The sequence below is a fragment of the Aspergillus chevalieri genome, chromosome 2 (assembly GCF_016861735.1).
Source record: "Aspergillus chevalieri M1 DNA, chromosome 2, nearly complete sequence".
NCBI lineage: Eukaryota > Fungi > Ascomycota > Eurotiomycetes > Eurotiales > Aspergillaceae > Aspergillus > Aspergillus chevalieri.
The window spans coordinates 214793-238685 of record NC_057363.1 but is presented as its reverse complement, the minus strand read 5'-3'; the positions used below and the strand labels follow the sequence as shown (position 1 = coordinate 238685).

Here is a 23893-nt window from a genome sequence, read left to right as displayed (position 1 = left end):
TATTGTAGCCATCGACGAGAATATCGAATCTGGAGAAGAAAGAAGAAGAGGAAATCTATCTAGGTCATGAAGAGGTTTTAAGAGGATTGTTGGCGACATGACTGGATGGTGTTTGTGATGTATCATCCATTGCCGTAGTGTTGAACCGCCATGTGAGCTATCATATGTGAGCCGTCACACTACTGCAGGTAGGACCTCGGGAGATAGATATGGAAAGGGAATAAAGAGAAAGATTGGAGATGAGGAGATGGTTCCTCCGGCCCTGAATTTGAATATCAACCTTCAACTTGGAAATCAGGAAGGAGCGCCTTCGAAGGGGATGATGAAGGAAGAGGTCTTTTCTCAAGGGTATTGTCATTCTCCGTCTTCAGAGCCTGCTAGGAACGATTACAGGATGGTAAGCTATACTGCCCGTGCACATACAGGAGATGGCTCAAGCTGATGGTCAACAGGCAACAAACAATCTACTCTCTTCTCGCGTCACTCTCTGTAACGGGTCCCTCCGCCGGAAGGGCTAAAGACTTTCCCGAACGGGAATTACGAGTTGTGATAACCGGATGCATACCCCGGGTTAGGGCACCGGGCCTTGTGGACCCGGAGGGGGTTAAAAAGACTGCACATGTTGTATCTAGCTCTCCTTCCTTAAGGATCAGTCTTGTAGCCAATCCAGCTGTCACCGTTGATCCAATATACCTCACCCTCTAGCTATTTCCCTTGCCTAGTCGACAGGCTGACATACCCTGCGCTGTATGTCGTAACACTCTCGACCTCCTCAACGGGGACTACAAAATCGACTCCTCAGCCTTCAATCCCTCAATTCGGGTATGATCCTGTCCCTCGACGGAGCCAGTATCTGGGGCGAATTTCAACTCGGCTCGGCGCCTCATTGACGCCACTATTGACAAACGGCATCAATATAGCAAACAGTGCCATATGGCCCATAGAAGAAATCAAGACAATTGGCTGCTTAGCGACGCCGCACAACCCATACAAGTCTTCTTCGTGTCAATAGGCCTTCCTCTTTTCTTTTCTTCTTCTGTTCTTCAGGTTCGATATTCTCGTCGATAGCTACACTAGTTTAGATAGGAATATCAGCTCGTTAGATCTACTAGCTACCGTGCGACACGTACTACTGCTGGAAAAAAAAGAAATACTGGTTTCTAGCAAGACTGGAATCCAGCAGTACTTCTAATTGAAATGCCGTCAACGAGGTAATCGAATGTGAGAGAAATATATATAAAAATCTAGTATAATGTATACTATTTTGTTACAATTTCCGGGCAGCTCTGTAATATGCCAGCAAAGACACCTGGTGCACACAGCACATTGAAAAGTAAAAATGTCTCAATCGCTGGTATCCATAGAGTCACCATCCCAGGGGATAGTCCAGGTTTCCAGTTTCTGAACTTCTGACCAGGCAGTCTCAAAAATTTTCACGATGTCTGCGTTTTTCTGGATGGCCTGTCCTGGATCGATCATGGCATCATCATTATCATCCGGCTCTGGTCGATTGAGATCATATGCCTTCTTCGCATATTTGTTAAGAAATCTCCTAACTTCAAGTTGTACGCGCTCATGTTCCTCTTGGACCCAGGATCTCCAATGAGCTGCTAGGTTCTGAGGAATGTAGTCTTTATCATAATCTCCGTCATTGTCGCCAACCTGATTTACAAACAAATTAGTTAACAATCAGAAATTTCATCATCCGAGTCATTTACCTTAGCATGAATGCTATGTTCTCCCGTTCCTTCTAACTCGCGCCTACAAACGGGGTTAGTATGATCATCATGAGATTGCTTCCTGAGTACACCTACAGTGCATCCTCGACGCGGTCTGCTTGCTTCACAAGTGTGTTCTTGATTTCATCAACATAATAGTACCTAGAGAAATTGATCATCAGCCTGAATCTTCTGCACTGGTTGGAGACCACTTACTTCCAGGCCACAATGTGCAATTTCAAAGTCTTTGCAACTTCACTCCATTCCCCCTTGTCGATCTGTTTGTCAATCTTGCTTGCTCCGGTGAGCTGGTTTCCAGAAAACCACTATGGAAATCGGTCAACAAGATAGAGGAACAGGGATCATAGGGCACTTACCCCTTGTTTGACTTTACTATTCAGTGCGCTTTCGTACAAGACAAACTCGTCTGTATAATGACCATCATAGCCAGGGTATACGCTTCCCAGCATGTTGTTGGCATTGTCATTTCTTCTCAGGTTCCACCATAGTTTCATATAAGCGCACCAGGGGATTGTCTCTGTGTCGCCTTTCTTGGGGGTTTGATACAGCTTGGCATTTGGATTTTGGGGCCCTTTTTTGAGGTTAGACCATGCCATGCCCAGAGCATTGAAGAAGCGTTGTACCTGCGAGAAACATGATTAGCCGGACAAGAGTTACAACACATATACAAATTTCAAAATCGTTCTCTTACTGTTTGAGCTTCCAAAACATGCTCGCCTATATTGATGTGTTAGCTGAAGTAATGGAAAATTCTGGGGAGAAGAAACATACTGTGATACTCCCGCGCACCCTTTTTCTTTTCTTCCTTAGAAGGATAAGGCTTCTGAGGAGTTTTATCCAGCTTGACCAGCTCGAAATTGTTGCAGTCTTGGGGATCTGCATTGTCATATGTAGGCGCGTTGGAATCATAGTCCTCCACAAGCTCAGTAGACGAAGGATAGTCGCTGAAATGAATGGTACTATAAGAGGCTGCGCCAGTGCCGAAGCCCTGGTATCCAAGTCCCTCGGCCTCCGTTTTCCCATAGCAGTAATCCAGTTCCTTTTTGCTGCGTTTCTCCAGATGTCCGCGACGAGTGAGAGTTGCATCCCCGTCATCGTCGCTGTCATTCAAGTAGGACAGATCATTGAGGTCACAATTGGGAGAGGGATCATCATTTTCTTCAGGATCAGCGCAATAAATACCGTTTGTTGAAAAGGCGCACAGGTTGTTCGATTGTTTGGGGAGTGTCAAGTCGGAGCCGGTTGTACTCCGGGATGTCAACTCTGGGCCGTTACCGGCTTCGAGCTCCCGCTTCGCCAACACACTAAATGGCACACAACCCGAGTAGATTTTCTTCGCTGGGTTGTCCTTGAAGGTATACGACTTACTCGACCATCCAGGGAGTCCGTTCTTTACAGCAAAGTCCACGTCCATTTGGCCAGTGACATCGAATTGCATTCCGTTGCTACACCCGGAAGCCAGAGCCGCATCAATCCGGATGGAACCTGGTGTGCTGAGTTCGACGGACGTGTTGACATATTGCGAGCCGCGGAATTGTAGGTCAATGTCCATCGCGATTTTGGGCTTGAATCCGAAGACAATACCACCACCAGCTCGAGCATCGATGTTTCCAAAACCTGAAATTGGACCTGTGGTTGTGTCGAGATTATACGATCCAGTGATCTGAGTAGGATTGCTTCCAAGACTATCCGGGAGGTAATATCGGAACCGGTCATGAGATATTTTCATCTCGACAGTGGCTTGAGTCGACAAGTACGCGTCCGCTTCCACCCGTGCATCCACCGCGAAGTACGGTTTGATAGAAAAGATACCCTTGAGGTTTAGATCCATTCCGAAGGCATCGAATTCACCGATAGAGTGCCACCCACTGTCAAAATATAAGCGAGCCTGGGCCCGGATACCCGCGCCAGCTCTCATCGAGAATCCTTCTTGATTGAAGAAAGAGAAAGCTTCAGTGAACTGGAAGTTGCGCAGTTTACCAATGAGAGTGGTGCCAAAGTCCATGGTGGTGTTGAGCTCTCCATACAAAAAGGCCGATGTGTCCGCTTGAGCGTTTGCACATTTCGCCTCACTATGAAACAGACACTGATTGAATTCATAGTGCTTCTTCAAACCCGTGTCTCCCTGAGTTAAAAGATCGTTGAAGCGCTTCAGCCAGCTTTCTTTGTCATTTTCGGCCCAAAAGCGGCGATCCAATTCACGCCAGTTCTCAGCTGATCGTTTCGTGAGAGAAGAATCATGGGAAGCGGCAACAACCTCATCCCAGTATCCTGGGTGAGTGGAAAAATCGGTACGGAAATAGACCTCACCACCATCACGACGCAACTGTTGGAAGTTGTAATCGTAGTGGAAGTCGTATACGTTTCTTGCTGAAGGATGCCGCTTCTGCAAATGGCCTGGTAGTGTCTGGTTCATTGAACGTTCAAACCTTACTGCACGCACCCAGTCATCTGGTCCACAGTGTGCGGGTAGGCGAACAACGGTGCCCTCGACGCCTCCTTTAAGGATATCCTCGCAATTGTTGTTTTCTTCTGACCCGCCCACACAGACAGCTTTGGCTTTCTGCACATCAAAATCATCCTCGTGGGTGTCCGGGCATTCGAAGAGTTCGAGGTGAGAACCGTCCCGCTTCACAAAGCTCTGTACATCCTCTTCTTCACCGACTATGATGGTCCAAGCAAAGGCTTTTTTGTTTGGATCAGTCCCAGAGACACCAAACGAAGTCTCGTCTGAATTTTCGTCAAAAGCTTCTGAAAATGTGGTTGTGACACTATCAGAGAAAGAATCTCCCGTCGGGAAGAGATTCTCTAGAGGTACTGGCAAAAATGCAGACCCATCGCTAAGTGGGGGAGGACAACAGAAAGCTTGTTGGCGTCCTTTGTTGCACCCCTTGGCAGACTTAGGAGGGCCCGAATGAGATCCATGCCATCTAAACAGCTCAACCTGACCAACTGGGCATTCGCTGTCATTGCAGTAGTGATTCTCTCCATGCCATCCACACTTGTTGGAGTCATATGCCTAAATCGAATGTTAGTGGGATCTTTGCATAATCTGATTTGGTCGCTAATACTCATAACCCAAAGGAAAGCAAACTAACTACTTACGGGTTTTTCAGGACAGCAGAACTTCTGCTCATAGCTGAGCTCATATCCAAGGCCTACGTCAGCTGACCAATAGACAGACGTCATTTCCTGGGGCTTATCGCTGGGACAGTCTTTATTGGGGGTTGCCAGTTCGCACTCCTGGATCGCTTTTTGTCCGTTGGTTGCGGGACAGCACCCTGTACACAGTCAGCTGCAGCTCATCTTTTTCGCTATGAGGGAATGGATAATACTGACAAGCTTTCTTTCCTCCGTTAGTGCATCGCTTTTTACTGTTGCCCCAGTCGTCCAAGACCATTGTAACTTCGCCGGCAGCACATTGACCATGGCAATTGACCGGCCCACCTGTCCAGTAACAGTCGGATGAATCGGGTGCATTTACTGCCGGGCAACAGACTAAACTGTTTGTTAGTCATAGTGACTTCGATCAAATTCTGGTGGACAAGCGTACAGGATCTAGCGTTGTGGTCTTTTCCAGAGCAACCACGGCCACTTTCGTCCTCATTGAGCTTGGTCATGAGCACATCGCCTTTGGTGCACGATTCACCGCAATTGGTGATATAGCACTGATCAAGGGTAAACGCGCCATATCCCTCCTGGGGATCGATCGCTGGCTCGACATCTTTACCCGTGACACCACGCAAGGCATTATAGAACTTATCATCTTGGTCAATTGCCCAGACCAAGACTCCACCGAGACCAAAAGAGTTGGCTAACTCGATCTTGGCCTGGAAGGAGACAGCGTCGTCAAAGGAGGCCCAGTTCGCACCACCTTTTCCATACGTCATGTAATACACACCTGCATCTTCGTCGTATGTCGGGTTAATGTTGCTGTCGGACATGATGTCTTTGATCTCACTATAAGAAAGGATACCCGCCGTGCCAGTACACTTGCCCTTGGGGCCGGGATTCTTCCATTCACATCCGGATGTAGCACACAGCGGAGTGGACAGCTCGTATGTACGGCCATAAAACTATACCAGAAAGGTCATTAGCAAGCACGATAACAAAAACTGTTGGCACAAAGAAAGGAATAGCGCAAAAAAAAAAAAAAAACATACTGCGAGACCTAGGACAATCTTGCTGGGATTGATGTTGCTACGCCAGAAAAGGTCCAGCGCCATCTCAATCTCCGTCAGGTTGGTGTGCGCATAGACATATGGACCAATCGGGTCATCACTATCCCAGGTACCGTGAAGATCATATGCCATAAGATTAAATGTGTCAATCTGACTTTCCAAACCTTCGATGTCAAACCAGCGCAAATACCAGTAAGAAGTTGGCACCGTGATGGAAATACCCCATTTCTTAGAGTAATCGTTTCCGCTCTTCAGATTCTTCTTCAAGATTTTCATCATGGATACATAGTTCTTTACGTCTTCGTCCTTGCCGCCGCGATCATCTGCACCGGGATATTCCCAGTCGAGATCAACACCGTCAAAGCCGTATTTGTCCATGAACTCCATGAGATGTCCGGCAAATTTGTTCGTTTTGTCTTTGTCAGACGCGATTGTGCTAAACACCGACTGATAAGTTCCGGGATCGTTGAATGTCCATCCACCGACACTGACCCAAACCTCCGCACTGGGGTTGCGGGTCTTGATATTGGCCACACGCTTATACAGGTCAGTGGCGAAGGGCTCATCATCCATAGCAATGATATGGTAGTCATCGGGGTCAATATAGACAAATGCCATGTTGACTTGGTCCAAGTATTCAACGGGGATTTCTTCGGGTGTCATCATGCCACACTTCTGGCCGACAGCCCTCCATGATTCATAGTATCCAATGATCTTGTTTCGCACATCGCTACTGCTTCCTCCGGTTGGACGATTTGGGTCTTTGCAGTTGGACTGACAGCCTATGCAACATCAGAATCTGCCTGGATGAAAATGGTTGGTTGCCTTTGGGAACCTTACCAGAGCCACAAAATTCGGAGGTTGTACCTACCTCCTGTCAGTAACCAATGCAGTAGCAAGGATAACAATCAGACATACCGCAGAATCCGAATTCACTGCAACAGATGTTCAATGGACAGGTTTGCCCTGGTATTGCTGCATCACGACCACATTCGGCTTTGGCGTCACAATGCGACTGGCATCCTGTTTCTCTGTCAGCGTCTTCATTTATCTCTTGAAAAGGTCAAAATTAGACATACCATCACCGCAGTAGAGGTCACCAAATCTGCAATTGAACGTCAATCATCAAGTTTCGCCTCCTATCCATCGAGAGGGCGACCTACCCGCAGACATTGTTTTTGCCGCAGCATGCCTTGTTTTTACATGGTTTGTTTGGGCCACAGGTATAATCATCATTCTCGGGCGCTCGTCGCGTAAGGACATGTTTTGCTGGTGCTGGCAATGTTGGTCGTGTAGTCACAGATGTTGTCGATGAAGAGCTGTGGTGCTTATCATGGAGATAAGCATGGCGAAGATTTCCATGAGCAGCAGTGGCCTCCGCGATCCATAACGACAGCCCCAAGAAGTTGGATATCCTCATTGTGAGTCACGAATTGTTGATTCGCTCTTCAAATTTCCCATCTACGCTGACTTCGCTTTTATTATATTGCTGGAATCTAAATTGCTTTCTCACTAACCTTTTTCTTTTTCTTTATTTTCAAGATACTTTTTAATTTTATGCCTCCATATTTGAGACAGTTCATCTATACTAATCTAGTCTCGATCCTTCAAACCGGAACTCGGCGCATAGCAAAATCATCACCTTAGGCGACAGCAAGACCCTTCATTCATATTCAGACTTAGTGGGTCCTATGGTCCCTCATATTCAATAACATTATCAAAAGATAATGCTTAGGGCCGTGCATAATTCTGTCGCCGAAGATGCCGCTCGGAGCCTCCGAACTTGAAGCGCAGGGGTCTGAACGGGGATTGGCTATGTTTCTGGAAGCGTTGCCTTCAAATATCGATACGAGAAAACTCAACTTTAGGAGGTCTAAGTATCAATTCTAAGTGGGGGATAAAAAGTCAAGTAGCACCGGTTTGTCGCATGGTCTGTAATCTAGGATCTCTAGTACCCGTCGCTAACAAGCACCGATTCGCCCGATTGGCTGAAGTCGCACTAGTCAGGCACAATCTATGCTAATATGGAGCACTGTTCAATTTGCCACCGCGAACCGGGTCCCTGTCGAAATATCGTATTTGCTCTGACCGAGATAAAAATTTGCCAAGCCAATCACGCTACACCTCGAGCAAACTTCCAGACCCTGGCAGATGCAGGATTGTTGAGCGGATTTCGGCCGGAACTATCTCAAGCATGAATTCTATTAAATGAATCCGAGACATATGGAAATCGATGAGTCGGCTATCTCGGTGAAAGGGGAAGGTGTCCGAGTTGGGCGCCTTGTGGATTGATGAAAGCAAAAGAAGAGAATGTTCAAAAGTCATATCATCTCAGCCTTTTGCCTCAATCATACTCACCGGCACAGCGATGGGACCAACATCTACGCTCGCCGTTTTGGCCATCCTGGCCTCGAGGACAGCGCTCACGGCTGCGCAGATGCAGCTTTATACTCCTGAAGAGTTTACATCGCTATCTTCAGAATGTGCCACCGCTTTATCAGGGAACTTGTCATGCTCGTTCATCGAGACTGGTGATACCATGTACAAGTTGACGGTCAATCTGACAAGCGACATTTTGGATTCCATGTGTACGGACGAGTGCAAGACCTCCATTGCCAGCTATCGAAAGGCCGTTCAAAAGGCATGCGCCAGCGATGAATACGATGACCGGGGGAACTCGACCAGTTATGTCGGTAGCTCTGGAGTCTACAATCCTATTGTGCTACCGGACTTCTATTTCACCAATTATGACCAGCGGTGCTTGAAGGACAGTCAAGGAAATTACTGCTACCTGCACCTGAAGTCCACTGATAGTCAAGATGAGTGCGATGAATGTGGTCTGCAAATGTTCCAGGCGGAGATAAGCAACGGCTATTTCTATAACGATGACCTGGCAGAGCAATTCAGCTCCTTGACTTCAAACTGTGGGGTTTCGACTTTGAGTGTTCCGACTGCCACTTCAGTTGTTCTAAGGTAAGTTTACATCCAATGTCTTATATTCATGACACGAATCTAATTGAGCATTCAGTTCAGCAATTGCCATCCCGACTACAACTGTCTGCAGTGAGCGAAGTGCTACGATTCAGCCAGGAGACACCTGCGATACGTTTGCTGCTGCAAACAATGTCAGCACATGGAAAGTATTGATTGAGAATGGCCTCGAGAGTGGCTGCGCAAACTTCCCTAGCAATGGAACTCTCTGTGTGAGTGGAAATTGTCAGACACATTCGGCATCCCTGAACGATACATGCATGAGCCTTTCCTCACAGTATAACATCACGATCACCCAGCTCCGCACCTGGAACCCGGTGTTGAACCCACTATGCAGCAACTTTGACACTCTTGTTGGCCACGAGATTTGTGTCAGCTATCCTGGAAATGCAACATCAGAAGTCAACACTTATGCTATGAGTCCCATCGGAGCGACGGCTACCACTGCTGCTCCCATCCCAACTAATGTAGTTGCGGGAACGAATGTCTACTGTGGAAAATACTATTCAACCCATGGTAATTTTGCACTCTGCGAGTGTGAAGCCTACATACTGATTTGATTGTTAGATAATGATTACTGCCAAGCCATCGCGATGGCCCAAGGAATCAACCTTGATGATTTCCTCTTTCTCAACCCCGAGTTGAACAAGAACTGTAGCAACCTTTACCTCAACTATAGCTACTGTATGGGTTCTTCATATCTTTTTATCAAAGATTCGAGGCTAATCTACGTGAATCATCAGGTATACAGCCAGTAGGAAATATTGAAACATATTCCGGGTATTCAACTGCTACAGCTACTGGCTCCGTAACCGCGATCTCCCGTTATACCGGACAGATCACAGGAACACCCACTGCATGGGATGATCTGCCTGATGCCACGGACATCACGTCCTGGACACCAATTGCCATTCCCACCACCGCACACTTGGCAAATGGCACCCGACTGGATTGCGAGGAGTATGAAGACAACACTTACGGATCAATCCCGTGCAACTGGCTTGCCAGTGGCGCATCCACTTTGGATTTTGCCAACTGGAACCCATCTGTGGAATTTTACAACTGCATGCTGACCAATAACACTCGGTACTGTACTTTGCTTGGAGATGGTTATGATCTCGGTCAGGTTACAGTCAATGAAACGAAGCCTTATGCAGACACTCCATCCAATGCGGCTCCCAACGCTACCACAGCCTGCTATTCGTGGTACGACACAGGAAACGGTAAGTTCTCCTCGTTTGACGTTAGTTTCAGGCTATCTCATTACTGATACCATGTTTGCAGGAACTGCATGCAATACTATTCTTGCGTACGCGGACATCACTATCGACGCATTCTACGCTTGGAATGTAAGATTTTTCCAAGTTTACTCTGATATAATAAGCTAATTCGGGATCTCCCATAGCCAAGTGTCGGGAGCCGCTGTTCAAATCTCTGGCTTAATACGTCTTACTGCATTGAAGGTACGGGATATGATGACTCTCGGTACATCAGCAGTTCCTCTTCGACACCCGCAGCTACTGCTACATCAACCTCCGCTTTGACTTGTGTCAGTGCCACGGTTACTGCACCTGGTGAAACCCAGACTGGTATTCCTTGCGACTGTAACAAATATTTCCTGCACAACACAGATGGTAAGTCTTGCTCTGTTATTCTCTTTTCTCCCAGATAAACTCACAAGTGACAGGGGTCTATTGCCAAGATATTGCGACTGAAAATGGAATCACTTTGGATGAACTTTATAAATGGAATCCAGCTCTCAACGGCGATTGCAGTGGTCTATGGCTGAACTATGCGTACTGCGTCGGTGTAGCATCTTCTACAACAGTCCCGACCACGGTATCTGCGACCACAACAATCTCGGCTTCCAGCATGACCACCACATCTGCTGCCTCGTCTTGCGCAACTGTGACAGCCCCAGGTCCAACCCAAACTGGAATCCCCTGTACTTGTAACAAGTACTTGATGCAGGCTGACGGTGAGTTATCGCCCTTTGGACCCCACGGTTGATTCTAACATTCTTTAGGTGTTTACTGCTATGATATGGCTGCGGAAGAAGGCATCACGCTGAATCAATTGTATGAATGGAACCCAGCTTTGGATGGCGACTGTAGTGGACTGTGGCCCGGGTATGCATACTGTGTTGGCGTGTTGTAAATCATCGACCATTGAAACGAGAATCTAGGATTACTGGCGATAATAATGGGGTAATTTCAGAATCTACTGATTCAATATGACTATGGCCAGTTCATTCAGGTATTTATTTATTTATTTAATCAAGTTTATTGTCCATACCGAGCCCTAGAGCTATGATAGACCATGATTCATGGACTCGAGGCCAGCAGCTATTCTACAGTCTCTTGTCCCTATAAGTTGCCGGGACAACACTCCCTTTTATAATCTTTCCGATCCTTTTCCTCGCCCCAGACCGCCTGTATGCGCAGGGCTTTTGAGCACAGTGCTCTCCTTGTGTTTTGGAGCAAGATGGGTGTGGCCTAGGCTGACTCTCAGCCTTGGGCTACCCTCCCTGCTACCCCTCTCCTGTTCTAACTGCTTCTTCCAGTGCTTCCAGTCCCCATTCGTCATCTCTTCGGGCCCTTTCTGCCGTCTGCTGTAGGTGCGCCCGGGGTAGAGCTATGCTGGCGCTGGCTAGGAGTTGTAGCAATGCCCTTGTAGCTTTGGGCTCTCCTAGGAGTCGTCCTTGTGGGTATTCTTCTGCCGTAGTGGGCCTCATAACTCCGTCTGTCTCCAGGTCCTTGTAGAGCCTGTTTCGTTGGTGTCGCCATTCCCGACATTCAAAGAGAAGATGGTGTATTGTCTCCCTTGATATACCGCATCCCTCACAGGTTGCATCCTCCCGGACCTGGATCCGATGTAGGTATGTTCCTATGGCTGCATGTCCTGACTTCAGTTGAAAATAACGGCTTGCTAGGTGTTTGGGAGCTATTGCAGCTGCTGGGTCGAGCCGCCAGTTCCTCTGTGGCCTGTATGTTCGTTGACCTTGTTGGGATCGCTGTCCAAGTTCTTTGCTGAGCCATCTCTGCCTTTGTGCTATAATGGCTTCTGTTCGGGCTCTACAGGTGAAGGCCAGGGATATCTCTCTTGGGCCTCTTCCTGGTGGCTTACTGGCTGCCTGTTTTGCTGCCTGGTCAGCTCTCTCATTCCCTTCTATTCCTGCATGTCCCGGCACCCATTGGATAGTGGTTTGGCAACCTCGGGCATGTAGTCTCTTGGCTATAGCATGTGCTTGGATCACTAATGCTTGACCTGGCCCTGGCTGGGTGTGTCGCATCCTTGCAATGGCTGCTTGGGAGTCCAACAGGATAGTGACTGGTCTTTGATCCCCCACTTTCTCTGCTAACTGGAGTGCTCGCACAACTCCCAGAAGCTCTGCATCAAAGACCTCATATCCCTTGCCTAATGGGAACCCCCGGGTCTTCCATGTTCCTCCCGGTTCTCGCCAAGCAATCCCTGCCCCACTTTTGCCATTCTCTAATCTTGATCCATCTGACCAGATTGCTAGCTCTGGAGGGAGAGATTGCGCTGCTACTAGGGCCTCTGGACCTGGTAGCATCTCTATTTGGCCTGGGAACTGGCTACTGGTTGTCTGTGTTGTGCTCTCAAAGCCCCCAGATGGGTCCACTGGTAGAATATTGGCTAGTTGTCGAGCAAGGTGTTGTCCCAGGGACCATCGGCCTCGGTTGTTTCTCTCAGCCCAGTTCATTCAGGTACCAACATAGAACTATTTACACTTACTGCCAGAGAAATCCACATCACTCTCTCAAATAACCAGTAACATAGAAAATCTTTCTATTAACAATACTCATCATTCTCATATCCTTGAGCCGCAATGTAATAACCTAAATGCTATTTCGTTTACCAGCCACCCGGATCACCAGCACTTACTTGCCCGTCACTCTCTAAATAGTATTTTAATGTGACAGCTCTACATTTATACCAAGCCTTGATACATGGGGAATATTAATTCCATTGCTCCATGCAGTCCCTACCTGGGGGGCGCGGTGGGTCGGTGGCTGTTGACGCGGGTTTTTGAACCACTTATAGCAAACAAAGGGGCCCAGAAGCTGAAGCAGCTGAAGCAAGATACTCACAGTGGAGCTTCTAAGGGTTATAGTGGAACTATGAGATTTATACAGTGTATGAAAAGCTACAGGATATTTTTTATCAGTTATCACAAAAGCTGAAGGAGAGCGAGGGGACAGTTTCCTAGAAAGGATACGGCATTTGGCTGGAAAAGATATATGATCAGATATTATCAATAATAAGCCACTCAAATAGCTGAAGAAACTTTGAATATTATGTTGTGGGGATGGGAGTAAGTCAATATCACATTCTACGTGTGATTGCTTCAGGCCGAATCACAGTCACACACGGCTGACAAAATTGTCGAGATCAGGATACACTCAATCGACCGATTTCCTCGACAAGAACTAAATATTCAAGCCCTCAGGGATCAATATGCTCGAGACGCCTTCTTATTTTGGGGTGCTTCGACTGGATTCTTACTAGACATGTTCTGCCAGAATCTGCCCCGTCGGCCCGTCCATCCAAACAGAACTCTCTTTGCCAACTCCATCCTAATAACTTCTCCTTGACCTATGAAGATTAAAGAGGCCCCAGCGAGTAGTCAAGGTGCTTAGACGAAACAAGGTGAATTTTTCCGCGGCTCTCGAGTCTCGAACGTCTTGTCATGGAACAGGACACTCGCTAGCTGTGGCCTGTTTGGCGTAGGATGTTCACTCAGCATCGCTTAAACCTCTCGCACACACTAGGAGCTCTTCGCTGGCAGGCCTGCCTCTTTCCTTCCTCTCCCCATGTTAGAATCCCGTTCACACGGTCTACCAATAGGCTCCTGTCGCACGAAACCGTCATACGTCTCTCGACGTCGATTCCCTCGAGAGTCTATGGCGATAAGTAATACACATTCCAACAATTGTAGGTGGGCTTTAAAGGCTACTTCAAGACAGAGAGCACAAGAACAAGGAGTCGAGGGAATCAGTTGATGGCGGTTATACAGCCTGTTCTGACAGTTCTGTTCATTTACTACGATGAGGTTGATCTCCTCATGTTGGGACAGTTGGGTACCATTAACATGAAGTAGCAATGCTAGGATAGATCATTCTCTATCTTTCATATGCCTTCTTGAATTCATATTGCCATGGTCGGTTATCCAAGCCATTTGCCAATGATATGCCACCGGAATATTCTGCTGCGATACATATATATTACAGAACATCTTCAACAAAAGTCTGGATAAAACAGTTCAACCCTTCTGATAATTAACCTTTTTTTATCACCATCTTCCTCCACTTTATTGACATTAATCAATAACATCCTCTTTAAAGATTTCATAATGAATGGCTTGTCTCGGCATAACATCGGATCCCCGCACTAAAAATCAAGCGCACATCTTGCGATCCTCGACTTCCGCCCTCAAAAACCACGCGACACCCACAACTTCCCGGCAGATCCCTCCAACATATATGGAGAAGATGGTCTCTCTTCCAGCTGAAGTGATCCAGCTTATTGTTACTCTTATAAGAGATGCACCACCACCAAAGAAACCGCGCAGTCCATTTGGGAATCGTGCAAAGCCCGCAAAACTCGCCCAATACACGATCGTTTCGCGACAATGGCAAGAAATCGTGGAGCGCATGATTTGGCAACAGATCAACATCAGCAAGAAAGGCTCGCTTGAACAGCTGAAGGAGCTCACGTCCGGTGACTCTTACCGACGCGCGAGAGCGGGTTATATTCGACACATCCTCTGGTCGCCTGAGATCAATACGCAGGAACTGCATGCAAAGACTCAGGGGAATGATGACGTCCGTGTACAGCTTCTTCCAGATTGGTATCTTCAACAATGCCAAAGCTCTATTATTGATCTATTTGAACTACTAGATGCATGGAAAGATCATCAGACCAATATGGAATTGTCGCTGTGGCTGAGTGATGACAATTATCTTGATGTTGGTGACGATGAAGAGATCGAGCAGGAGGAATGGGAGTCTCTGAATCTCGACCAGCTGTGGAGAAAGGGTAAAGTCCCTAATCTTCTGCATCTGACTGCAGATGCTATTCAGAATGTGCCCACTCTGCCGTATATTACATGTTTTAGATTACACGAAGTTAGAGACAGCAATGTTCGACCATCAGCTTTCTTTCGCTTTCTGAGTCACTTTCCCCATGTTCAACATGTTTCTAGCGGGGAGGGTCGAGTTGTTCCACGAGGAGCTCTACAGGCTTTGGCTGATCAGCGACAAGGTATTTCCCATTCTCATTTATCGATATTGTACAGACTATTTATGCGATGCAGAGGTTGTCGACCATCTATCACTGGTCCCTGAATCAGTAGACACATTCACATATTCAATCTCAGCCCAACGTGAATTATCAATTAATCCCGCTCACAATGCAGCCAATTATATTTCTTCAGAAGGACTAGATGACTTTTCTATTGCCTTTCGAACTCTCAGCACGAGACTCCGGGAACTGCATCTCGAGGGTGTCCGAATCAGCAGTGCATTATTCTGGCCTGTAGCAGAAGAGAAGGTCGACGCGAAGTCTCTATATTGGCCAAACCTGGAGGTCGTCAAGGTTCTAGAGGCCCCTCCGTATACAGCTGATGGTATGTTCTTTCAGGTGTCATCGTGTGATATTGTTATTAACCTGATAAGGGAAATGGATCATCGACAATGATCCCGAAAAAGACTGGGAAGGGGATCTGGAAGAAGATTCTTTTGAGCCATGGCAGTACGACAGTGAATATTATGCTCAACGAGGAGTCATCAAGAGCTATGAAGTCGACCGGCTCTATGAGTCAATGGGCCTCGCTGTGCAAAGGATGCCACGCTTGCGGGAATTGAAATTCTCATTCCGAGGAGAAATTGGAGAGAGGGGAAGTCACGAATATTTGGAGTTCGGGAGAGATATGACGACAGACAAGACTACATTGAAGATCAGCACTGAGTGGGAGTATAAGATGGGGGAGAAGGTTATATCTGCTTGGGGATTGAAAGATGAGAAGGCGAATGAGTTCCGGGACACTTGGTCTGTTTCGCTGGACCAATGGCCTTAGTCGCACTACCAGGTCATATTATCATTTAATCAAGTTTATTGTCCATATCGAGCCCTAAAGCTATGACAGACCATATTCCATGAACTCGAGGTAAGTAGCTAATTCTCAGCCTCTTGTCCCTATAAGTTTTTGAGGTAATACCCCCCTTCTATAATCTTTCCGATCCTATTCCTCGCCCCAAACCACCTGTATGCGCAGGGCTTCCGAGCCCAGTGCTCTCCTTGTGTTTTCGTAACGGGGTGAGGGTGGCCTAGGCTGAGATTCAGCTCAGGCTACCCTCCCTGCTACCCTTCTCCTGTTCTACTTGCCCCCTCCAACGCTTCCAGTCCCCATTCTTCATTCCTCCGGGCCCTTTCTGCCGTCCACTGTAGGTGCGTCCGGGATAGAGCTACACTAGTGTGGCCAAGAATTGTAGCAACGCCCTAGTAGCTCTGGGCTCTCCTAAAAGCCGTCATTGCGGGTACTCCTCTGCAGCAGTGGGTTTCATAACCCCGTCCATCTCCAGATCCCTGTAGAGCTTGTTTCGTTGATATCGCCATTTCCGGCATTCATAGAGAAGATGATGTATTGTCTCCCTTGGAGAACCACATCCCTGACAAGTTGCATCTTCCCGGCATGAATCCGATGTAAATACGTTCCAATGGCTGCATGTCCTGACTTCAGTTAAAAATAGCGGCTTGCCAGGTGCTTGGGAGCTAGTGCAGCTGTTGGGTCAAGCCGTCAGTTCTTCTGTGGCCTGTACATTCGTTGACCTTGTTGTGATCGCTGACCAAGCTCCTTAGTGAGCCATCTTTGCTTCTGTATTGTAACAGCTTCTGTTCGAGCTCTACAGGCAAAGGCCAGAGAGATCTCTCTTGGACCCCTTCCTGGAGGCTTACTGGCGGCCTGCTTTGCTGCCTGGTCAGCTCTCTCATTACCTTCTATCCCTGCGTGTCCCGGAACCCATTGGATGGTGGGTTGGCGACGCTGGGCGTGTAGTCTCTTGGCTATAGCATGTGCTTGGATCACTAATGCTTGACCTGGCCCTGGCTGGGTATGTTGCAGCCTCGCAATGGCGGCTTGGGAGTCCAGCAGGATAGTGACTGGTCTCTGATCTTCCACTTTCCATGCTACCTGAAGTGCCTGAATGACTCCACGAAGTTCTGCGTCAAAGGCCTCATACCCCTTACCTAATGGGCTCCCCTTTGTTACGGGTCCCGCCGCCGAAAGGGCTAAAGACTTTCCCGAACGGGAATTACGGGTTGTGATAGCCGGATGCATACCCCTGGTTAGGGCACCGGGCCTTGTGGACCCGGAGGGGGTTGAGAGGACCGCACATGTTGTATCTAGCTCTCCTTCCTCAAGGATCAGTCTTGTAGCCAATCCAGCTGTCATCGTTAATCCAATATACCTCACCTTCTAGCTATTTCCCCTATCTAGTCGACAGGCTGACATACCCTGCGCTGTATGTCGTAACACCCTTGGTCTTCCAGGACCCTCCTGGTTCAATTCCTGCTCCACATCTGCCATTCTCTAATCTTGAGCCGTTTGACCAAATTGCCAGTCCAGAAGAGAGCGATTGTGCGGCTGCTACGGCATCTGGACCTGGTAACATCCCTATTCGACCTGGGAACTGGTTACTGGTCGCCTATATCGTGCTTTCAAAGCCCTCGGATGGGTTCGCTGGTAGGATATTGTCGAGCGAGGTGTTGTCCCAGGGACCATGGGCCTCGGTTGCTGCTCTCCGCCCATTGCCAGGGGCTACACATGTTTTGGTCACGTATAAATCTACATCCCAAGATTACCATGGTAACCATAAACCATTTCAACTTGCTCACTGAGCAGAAAGTTGAGAAATCTTAAGCACCAAGAAAACCCCACTGGGTAGGTAAATTGTGCTAACAAAGTTACATAATTCACAACCTGTAAGTTAACTATACATTGTTCTCGACTTTCTCTTTCGGCAGTTCACACGACCTTGGGGGAGGGTGTGTCCAGCTCCCTCATGTCGGGAAGGTCAACGGGTGTGTTGGTGAAATGTCGCGCTGGGACCTTACGCTGGAACAAGATGCCCAGTTCTGCATATGTGCGACCACTGGGTTCGGGAATACAAAAATAGGTATACACTAGGGATAAAACGCATGTCCCACCGTAAAAATATCCCGCTTTCGCACCCCAGTGCCTGACGGATTCAGCATATAGGGCGTGATGATGTTGCTGACAATATTGAGAATATTGTAGGTCATGCGTGCTGCACAATTGATTTCGAACGCAGCTGCACAGAAGGAATCTCAGCCACGAGCGAATTCGGACCGACGGTGACGTCGTAAAAGAATGTGTAGACGAGTAACATAGATCCAATGGCCCAACCTAGTTCACTGCTCACGTTGCTGGGAGTTAGTGACTGGGACTGGTGCTCAGACTTGGCGACACCCAGGCTGCCAATCACCAGCAAGAGCACCGCCAAAATTGCCAGACCCCAAAGGTAAAGGGTTCGGCGGCCAAAACGCGGGAGCATACCTTACGCCAGGAAAACGCCGACGATGACCGGTACCCTCTTCCTATACCAGGGCCAGGAGATCGGTAGGGTCAGTGCGCCGCCTTCCTACCCCGTAGAAGAATACAAGTGTATTCGCTCTATCAACCATTACAACAAAGTTTGGCAGCATACGGGTGGTGACCCCGTGGCGTTAAACCAAGCATTACACGCGCTGCAAAAGGTAGCTCGTGACCATGCTCGAGTGCCGATGCAATGGGAAGACTCCGCCAATGCAGGTTTCTGTGCTGCCTCCGTGACCCCGTGGATGCGCGTGCTAGATGCCTATCGGGAAATCAATGTTACCAGCCAATTGGGTAGAAAAGGAAGTGTCCTTGAGCTTTGGAAGGCCGTGATCCGATTCAGAAAGCAGTACAAAGATCTAGCCATTTATGGACAATTCCAGGCGATTGAACAACATGAAGATTTGCTGATCTTCCTCAAAGAGGCTGCGGGTGGTAGAACCTCGTTAACGGTCGCAAACCTCAGCGACCAGCCACGAGAGTGGGCGTTTCCCCAGTCGTTCCCGGGGCTGAAGCCGTCTAATCTTGCACTGAGTACTTCTGATCCAAAAGGGTTTCATCAGTCCACACTGGCCGCGTTTGAGGGGAGGGTTTATGTTTCAGACAACGGCGGCTAACACCGGAGAACAAAAGGACCCAGATAATTGCCATTATAGAAAATCGAATATTTCAAGAACGCTCCTTCATTGTCATAGTTTGGGACTGTCCTTTATCAGTTGACTTAGTAAAGCTAGATAAATTAGACAAATGGTGGTGGAATATTGAAGTGCTCGAGACAGAAGTACCGAGTATCCACCCGCTTCCCACGCGTATATTCTGAGCCCGTGATAACTGTTGATCTCCCACTTCCTCTTCGTACAGTGAGGTAGCTTGGCGGAACACAGTGTATGAATAGCCCAATGGGCCACTAAATAGTGTTTTGAGTGGGCATTCCTCGTTGAAGCAGCGATGGAGGGCGACTTTATAGAGCACGCACAGCGATGCCAAGCGGCAACAATACAGTAAGCCTAAACAGGCACGCTATACCGCTTCTAGTAATTCGCCGTCTCGACGGAGTAGAGCTAAAAGATAGAATATACGCCCAGTGGTGCCCAAAGTTATGTGACAAAAAGACAACAGTTTCTTGAAAATCATCCACCTCTCATTGCTTCTAGAAGGACTTCATCTGTGACGTGAGGTGATGGAGTCAGTATCCTGATAGTCTGGTGTCACTGACCAGTTCACAGGGAGGTTGACTCTAGCGTTGATATTCCCATCTCAGACTTGCATGGTCAAATTTTGAGGTTCTCTCCTAAGTCTCGTATTGTTTCGGGTCATCGGGGTGCAACAGCGCGCGTCGAGAGTCTATGTACTATCTCATCTACCATTGTGCCGGTAGGTAGACATTGTCATATTTCACTTTGCATTTTAGTACTGCTTTCTGACCACCAAGCGGATCTGAAAGCTGCGGCACTTGTATCCCGCGTAACTACTTCACGAAATGTATCACGGCAATTCCGTGGGCTTGTCCATTGCATTCACGTCATCCAGACACTCAGCAGCCATCTCAACCGTTTCTGTCGGTGGTCCTGCGTAGTTCCTATGGCCCCATATCCAATACCAAACGGCCGAAACAGCCACAAATCCGACAAAGACAACTGACGCATAATTCATATCCTCGAGGGTCACTGCGCTGAAGGTCGGCATGGAGAAGAGTGGAATAGCAAGGAGGGTCCACGCTGGGATTTCAAATATCGTTAGACTCGATCGGATACTCTGGATACATGGCAAATAAGCGGAAGGAGTTCCTCACCAAGGCAGATCACGTTACAAAATATACCCAACACCCCAAGATTGAAAGTGGCATTTTTGACATCTTTCCGACGTCGCAGGACCAAGGATACTGCAACAGGCATCGCGTAGCTAAGTGTCAGGAATATAACCCCCGCGCCAGAAAATGCGTTAAATGCCGCCGCGGAACCGAAGTATATAAGCCCCAGAAGTATCTCGATGACCATGCCCAGTAGCATCGCATTGAGCGGCACTTCCAGCCGCGTATTGACTTGCCTAAACCATTTTGAACCGGGGATAGCGCCGTCCCGAGCGAACGCCCACGTGCATCGAGATGCGGCAGTGACGCAGCCTACGCCGCAGATAATACCGAGGGCGAGGAGGGGGATGAGAAGGCAGAAGGCCCCGGCGGAGTTTCCTGTGGCGGACTTGATGATCGTGGGGACTGGTTGGCCGCTGGCGAGGTTTGCAAGCATGGCGATGTCGGGGAGGATGAAGTTGAGAGGGATGAGAAGGAAGAGCCCTGCGAAAAAGTTGGCGATGACGCCTCCAACGAGGGCCTTTGGAACTTGGATTGCTGGTTGATGGACTTCCTCACACATTCTGTTGTTTGTTTCAATCATTGGGTTAGGCTGTTTTTTCTTTTACTTTTTCTTTTATATTATCTTATTTTTCTGATGGATAAGGAAACCCACGAGGTGACCATGCCAGAGGCCGAGAGGCCATAGGCGGCTTGTAGCAGACCGATACAGAAAGACCAGCCATCCGGCCAGCCCGACTGCGGTTCAAACCCTGTGAAGGCCCATTCAGCAGATCGCCTGCCATGCGCTGCGACGACAAGTACCGTGATCACAAGAGCTGAGACTCCTATCAGGGTCCAGAAGATCGCCATTGTCTAGACAGTATTGGGGCCATATTAGAAAGATGACGATATAACGTCAAAGCAAAAAGAACTCCTTCATACCTCTAGGTGTGTCAGCCATCGGTTTCCAAATGCAGGGATAGCGTGGCATATCAAGGTGATTCCAAGAAAGATAAGATACGTCTGATAAGCCTGAAAGTCCTCAGTGATGCCGACACCTTCTGAGGATTTGAATACATTCAGGCTTTCAACCAGAAAAAGCGCCGTTGCGAAGTTAACAGCAAGGGTGATTGTGATATTTCCAGCAATATAGGACCAGCCACAAATCCAGGCTGTAACACGTCTACACCACGACGGCGACAGGACGAATGTCTGATAGTAGACTCCGCCGGCTGTGGGATAGACCGACGTGATTTCAGCCAGAGACGCCGCTACACACAGTATGATGAAAGATATGATCACCCAGCCCCAGAACATATTAGCGGGGCCACCTCCTGCCATCGGATATGACATGGTTGTCGATAGGCCATATGGTACGGAGGCCAGGATGAAACACATGAACACCACCTGCCATGTTGATCGGTTGCGTGACAATTCGGGACGGTATCCTAAGGATTCTAGATTGGAATCTGCATGGGGCTTGTCCATCTTATTTTCTGCCATTTTCGCTGTCGGTAGGGCTTGTACTGCTCATGGAATAATGTTGTCGCAATCGGAAGATGTACTGTGATGGTCTGCATGTGTCGCCGTGGGCACAATAAAAGGTAGGCGCGATGGAAAGAAATACTTGAAAAAGAAACCCGATCATGAATTCTAATCGTTGCAGGACGAGCGGGGCTTCTTAAGAAGTTACATAACACCAGTAATAAGCGACGTTCGTGGAGGTGGACGTTATTGGACCGAGCCAAGAACACTAAACAATACATTCTGGTGGGGTGTTGAATTTTTTTCCCACTCGAGGTCCACTTCGCCAGCCGCCCGCACAAAATTGTACGACCCTCTGTGCATACTGAAAACATAGAACTAACTACATATATTGGATGAGAAGATACATTTAGACAGATTAGGCCAATTTATCCGGAAGGCATCGTCCAGTGGCCCCGAATGATCTATTGTCACAATGGAGTTACTTTAAACTGCATTCGCTGAAGAATCTATCGCAAAACATCATAATCGGGGGGGTTCGATGCATCATCATACATCGGAGGCGTATCGTTGGCAGGGAAGGCAGCGTTAGGGATTTCCTGTGAAGTCATGAACTCATACACCGGCATTGGGAAGAAGGCCCCGAACGACTTCCATAAGGGCTTTCGATCCACAAGCTTCCCGGTTTCCTGGTCGATAACGTCTTCTCCCGCGATGATGTCCAGCTTCAGTTGGTGGCTTGCAATGATGGCAGCTTTTTCTTCATCTATATGTGTGCGAGCAGGGCACTCGCATGGTCCTTGATGGAGGAGACATGTCTGTTTGGTGTCAACCGCAGACATCTCTAGAACTTCCACGGCATCTGCGCTTGTTGGAATGCTGACATCAAAGGATATCTGAATCGTGTCATCTGTCGCTTCGGTTTTGGGGCGGCCACCAGTCGCGCTCCACCGACCTGTTACTCTCCCATGACACAGTTGACGTACACATCGCTCCTTGTGGTAGATCGCATCGTGAGTCCCATGATGGCTGGGCTTCGATAAGGCCTTCGCCGTTTCTTCAACTTGCCACTTCAGCTCTTTAATCACCACATGCTGCGCAGTCCGTGGCCCTTCCGTGATAGTCTGTTTGGCACATAATCTCGCGGTATATGAAGCTTTGCTGCCCGGACCGGGGGATTCCTTGGGTGTAATATCTAGAAATATCCTCATTCGATCATCGCGGAAGGTTCGCACGTGTTGAATAGTTCGAGGATGGCCTGGAATAGCACGCCGTAGTATTTGAATCGGTCGCGTCGTTGTTGCTGTCGTCCCAATTGTGGACGTGGATGTCGCCGTAATCATATACGAGACGGTCCCTAGCACCGTTTCCGTCGTCGGGGGGATATCAAAAGGAACAGGAATTCCGAAATTGAATTTCAAGCTCGTCGTCCCCCGGTCCTGATGATGCTCCACGTGGTGTTGCGTGTGCCAAAGATCACACTGGGTTATTGTCTCGGTGCTCGAAGCACTTTGCCCTCGGATAGGAATAAGCTGAGCTTGGTTTGCACTTCGTCGTCGCAAGCATTTAAAGAAACCATTGCTACGCCGAGGAGCCGTAGCGGCACATCGACGTTCAAATGCAACCGTGCGTGTAAGTTTGATACTGAGCTTGGGGTAGCCGGAAGAGTCGATATTAGACGAGGCAATGATGATTTCCACAGACCCCGATAACGGGCCACTGTAGCTCTCGTCATGTGGCCCCAGAAATGTACAATGAGTTTGCGGGGTCATCAATTGCACCTCCTGCACTTCCATGACATGCAATTTCTCGAGCGTTTCGTATGACCTATGGCTTTGCGGTGTAGATAGGTATCTAGCGAGGGATTCAGTCCATGGCGACCTGACCTGGCTGTCGCGTCATAATAGCAGACTGATCGGAACGGACCTTTACTGATATACGGATGACAATGTACGATATCAACGTTAAACCCGATAAGGAAGCCAAGATGGTAATTTAGACTTTTGGTGGAGGTATCGTGCGGAGTTCCGTGTCATGGTCCACTTCGATTGCCGGCAGCCATTGTACT

General features: G+C 48.2%; 6 protein-coding genes across 6 annotated transcripts; 3 read left to right on the top strand and 3 right to left on the bottom strand.

Moving 5' to 3' along the window:
* Nucleotides 1-1344: 1344 nt before the first annotated feature.
* ACHE_20097S (uncharacterized protein) lies at nucleotides 1345-7340 on the bottom strand (the record flags this gene model as incomplete). The annotated part of the gene is made up of 15 exons (XM_043284361.1): nucleotides 1345-1662; nucleotides 1719-1761; nucleotides 1815-1880; nucleotides 1935-2044; nucleotides 2096-2362; nucleotides 2431-2456; nucleotides 2511-4758; nucleotides 4845-5020; nucleotides 5079-5237; nucleotides 5293-5815; nucleotides 5903-6702; nucleotides 6761-6787; nucleotides 6839-6943; nucleotides 7000-7025; nucleotides 7084-7340. The coding sequence occupies 15 exons, from the start codon at nucleotides 7338-7340 to the stop codon at nucleotides 1345-1347; spliced, it is 5151 nt and encodes a 1716-aa protein (XP_043133161.1).
* Nucleotides 7341-8288: 948 nt separating this feature from the next.
* Nucleotides 8289-11068, top strand: ACHE_20096A (LysM peptidoglycan-binding domain-containing protein; the record flags this gene model as incomplete). The annotated part of the gene is made up of 8 exons (XM_043284360.1): nucleotides 8289-8893; nucleotides 8949-9427; nucleotides 9479-9595; nucleotides 9655-10134; nucleotides 10196-10260; nucleotides 10317-10545; nucleotides 10599-10889; nucleotides 10938-11068. 8 exons carry the CDS (start codon nucleotides 8289-8291, stop codon nucleotides 11066-11068), a joined length of 2397 nt encoding a protein of 798 aa, XP_043133160.1.
* Nucleotides 11069-14289: 3221 nt separating this feature from the next.
* ACHE_20095A (uncharacterized protein) lies at nucleotides 14290-16010 on the top strand (the record flags this gene model as incomplete). The annotated part of the gene is made up of 3 exons (XM_043284359.1): nucleotides 14290-15196; nucleotides 15249-15560; nucleotides 15610-16010. 3 exons carry the CDS (start codon nucleotides 14290-14292, stop codon nucleotides 16008-16010), a joined length of 1620 nt encoding a protein of 539 aa, XP_043133159.1.
* Nucleotides 16011-18532: 2522 nt separating this feature from the next.
* Nucleotides 18533-19165, top strand: ACHE_20094A (uncharacterized protein; the record flags this gene model as incomplete). Its single annotated transcript, XM_043284358.1, has 1 exon — nucleotides 18533-19165. The coding sequence occupies one exon, from the start codon at nucleotides 18533-18535 to the stop codon at nucleotides 19163-19165; it is 633 nt and encodes a 210-aa protein (XP_043133158.1).
* Nucleotides 19166-20033: 868 nt separating this feature from the next.
* ACHE_20093S (uncharacterized protein) lies at nucleotides 20034-21843 on the bottom strand (the record flags this gene model as incomplete). The annotated part of the gene is made up of 4 exons (XM_043284357.1): nucleotides 20034-20266; nucleotides 20341-20921; nucleotides 21014-21213; nucleotides 21283-21843. 4 exons carry the CDS (start codon nucleotides 21841-21843, stop codon nucleotides 20034-20036), a joined length of 1575 nt encoding a protein of 524 aa, XP_043133157.1.
* Nucleotides 21844-22334: 491 nt separating this feature from the next.
* ACHE_20092S (uncharacterized protein) lies at nucleotides 22335-23621 on the bottom strand (the record flags this gene model as incomplete). Its single annotated transcript, XM_043284356.1, has 1 exon — nucleotides 22335-23621. One exon carries the CDS (start codon nucleotides 23619-23621, stop codon nucleotides 22335-22337), a length of 1287 nt encoding a protein of 428 aa, XP_043133156.1.
* Nucleotides 23622-23893: the final 272 nt, after the last annotated feature.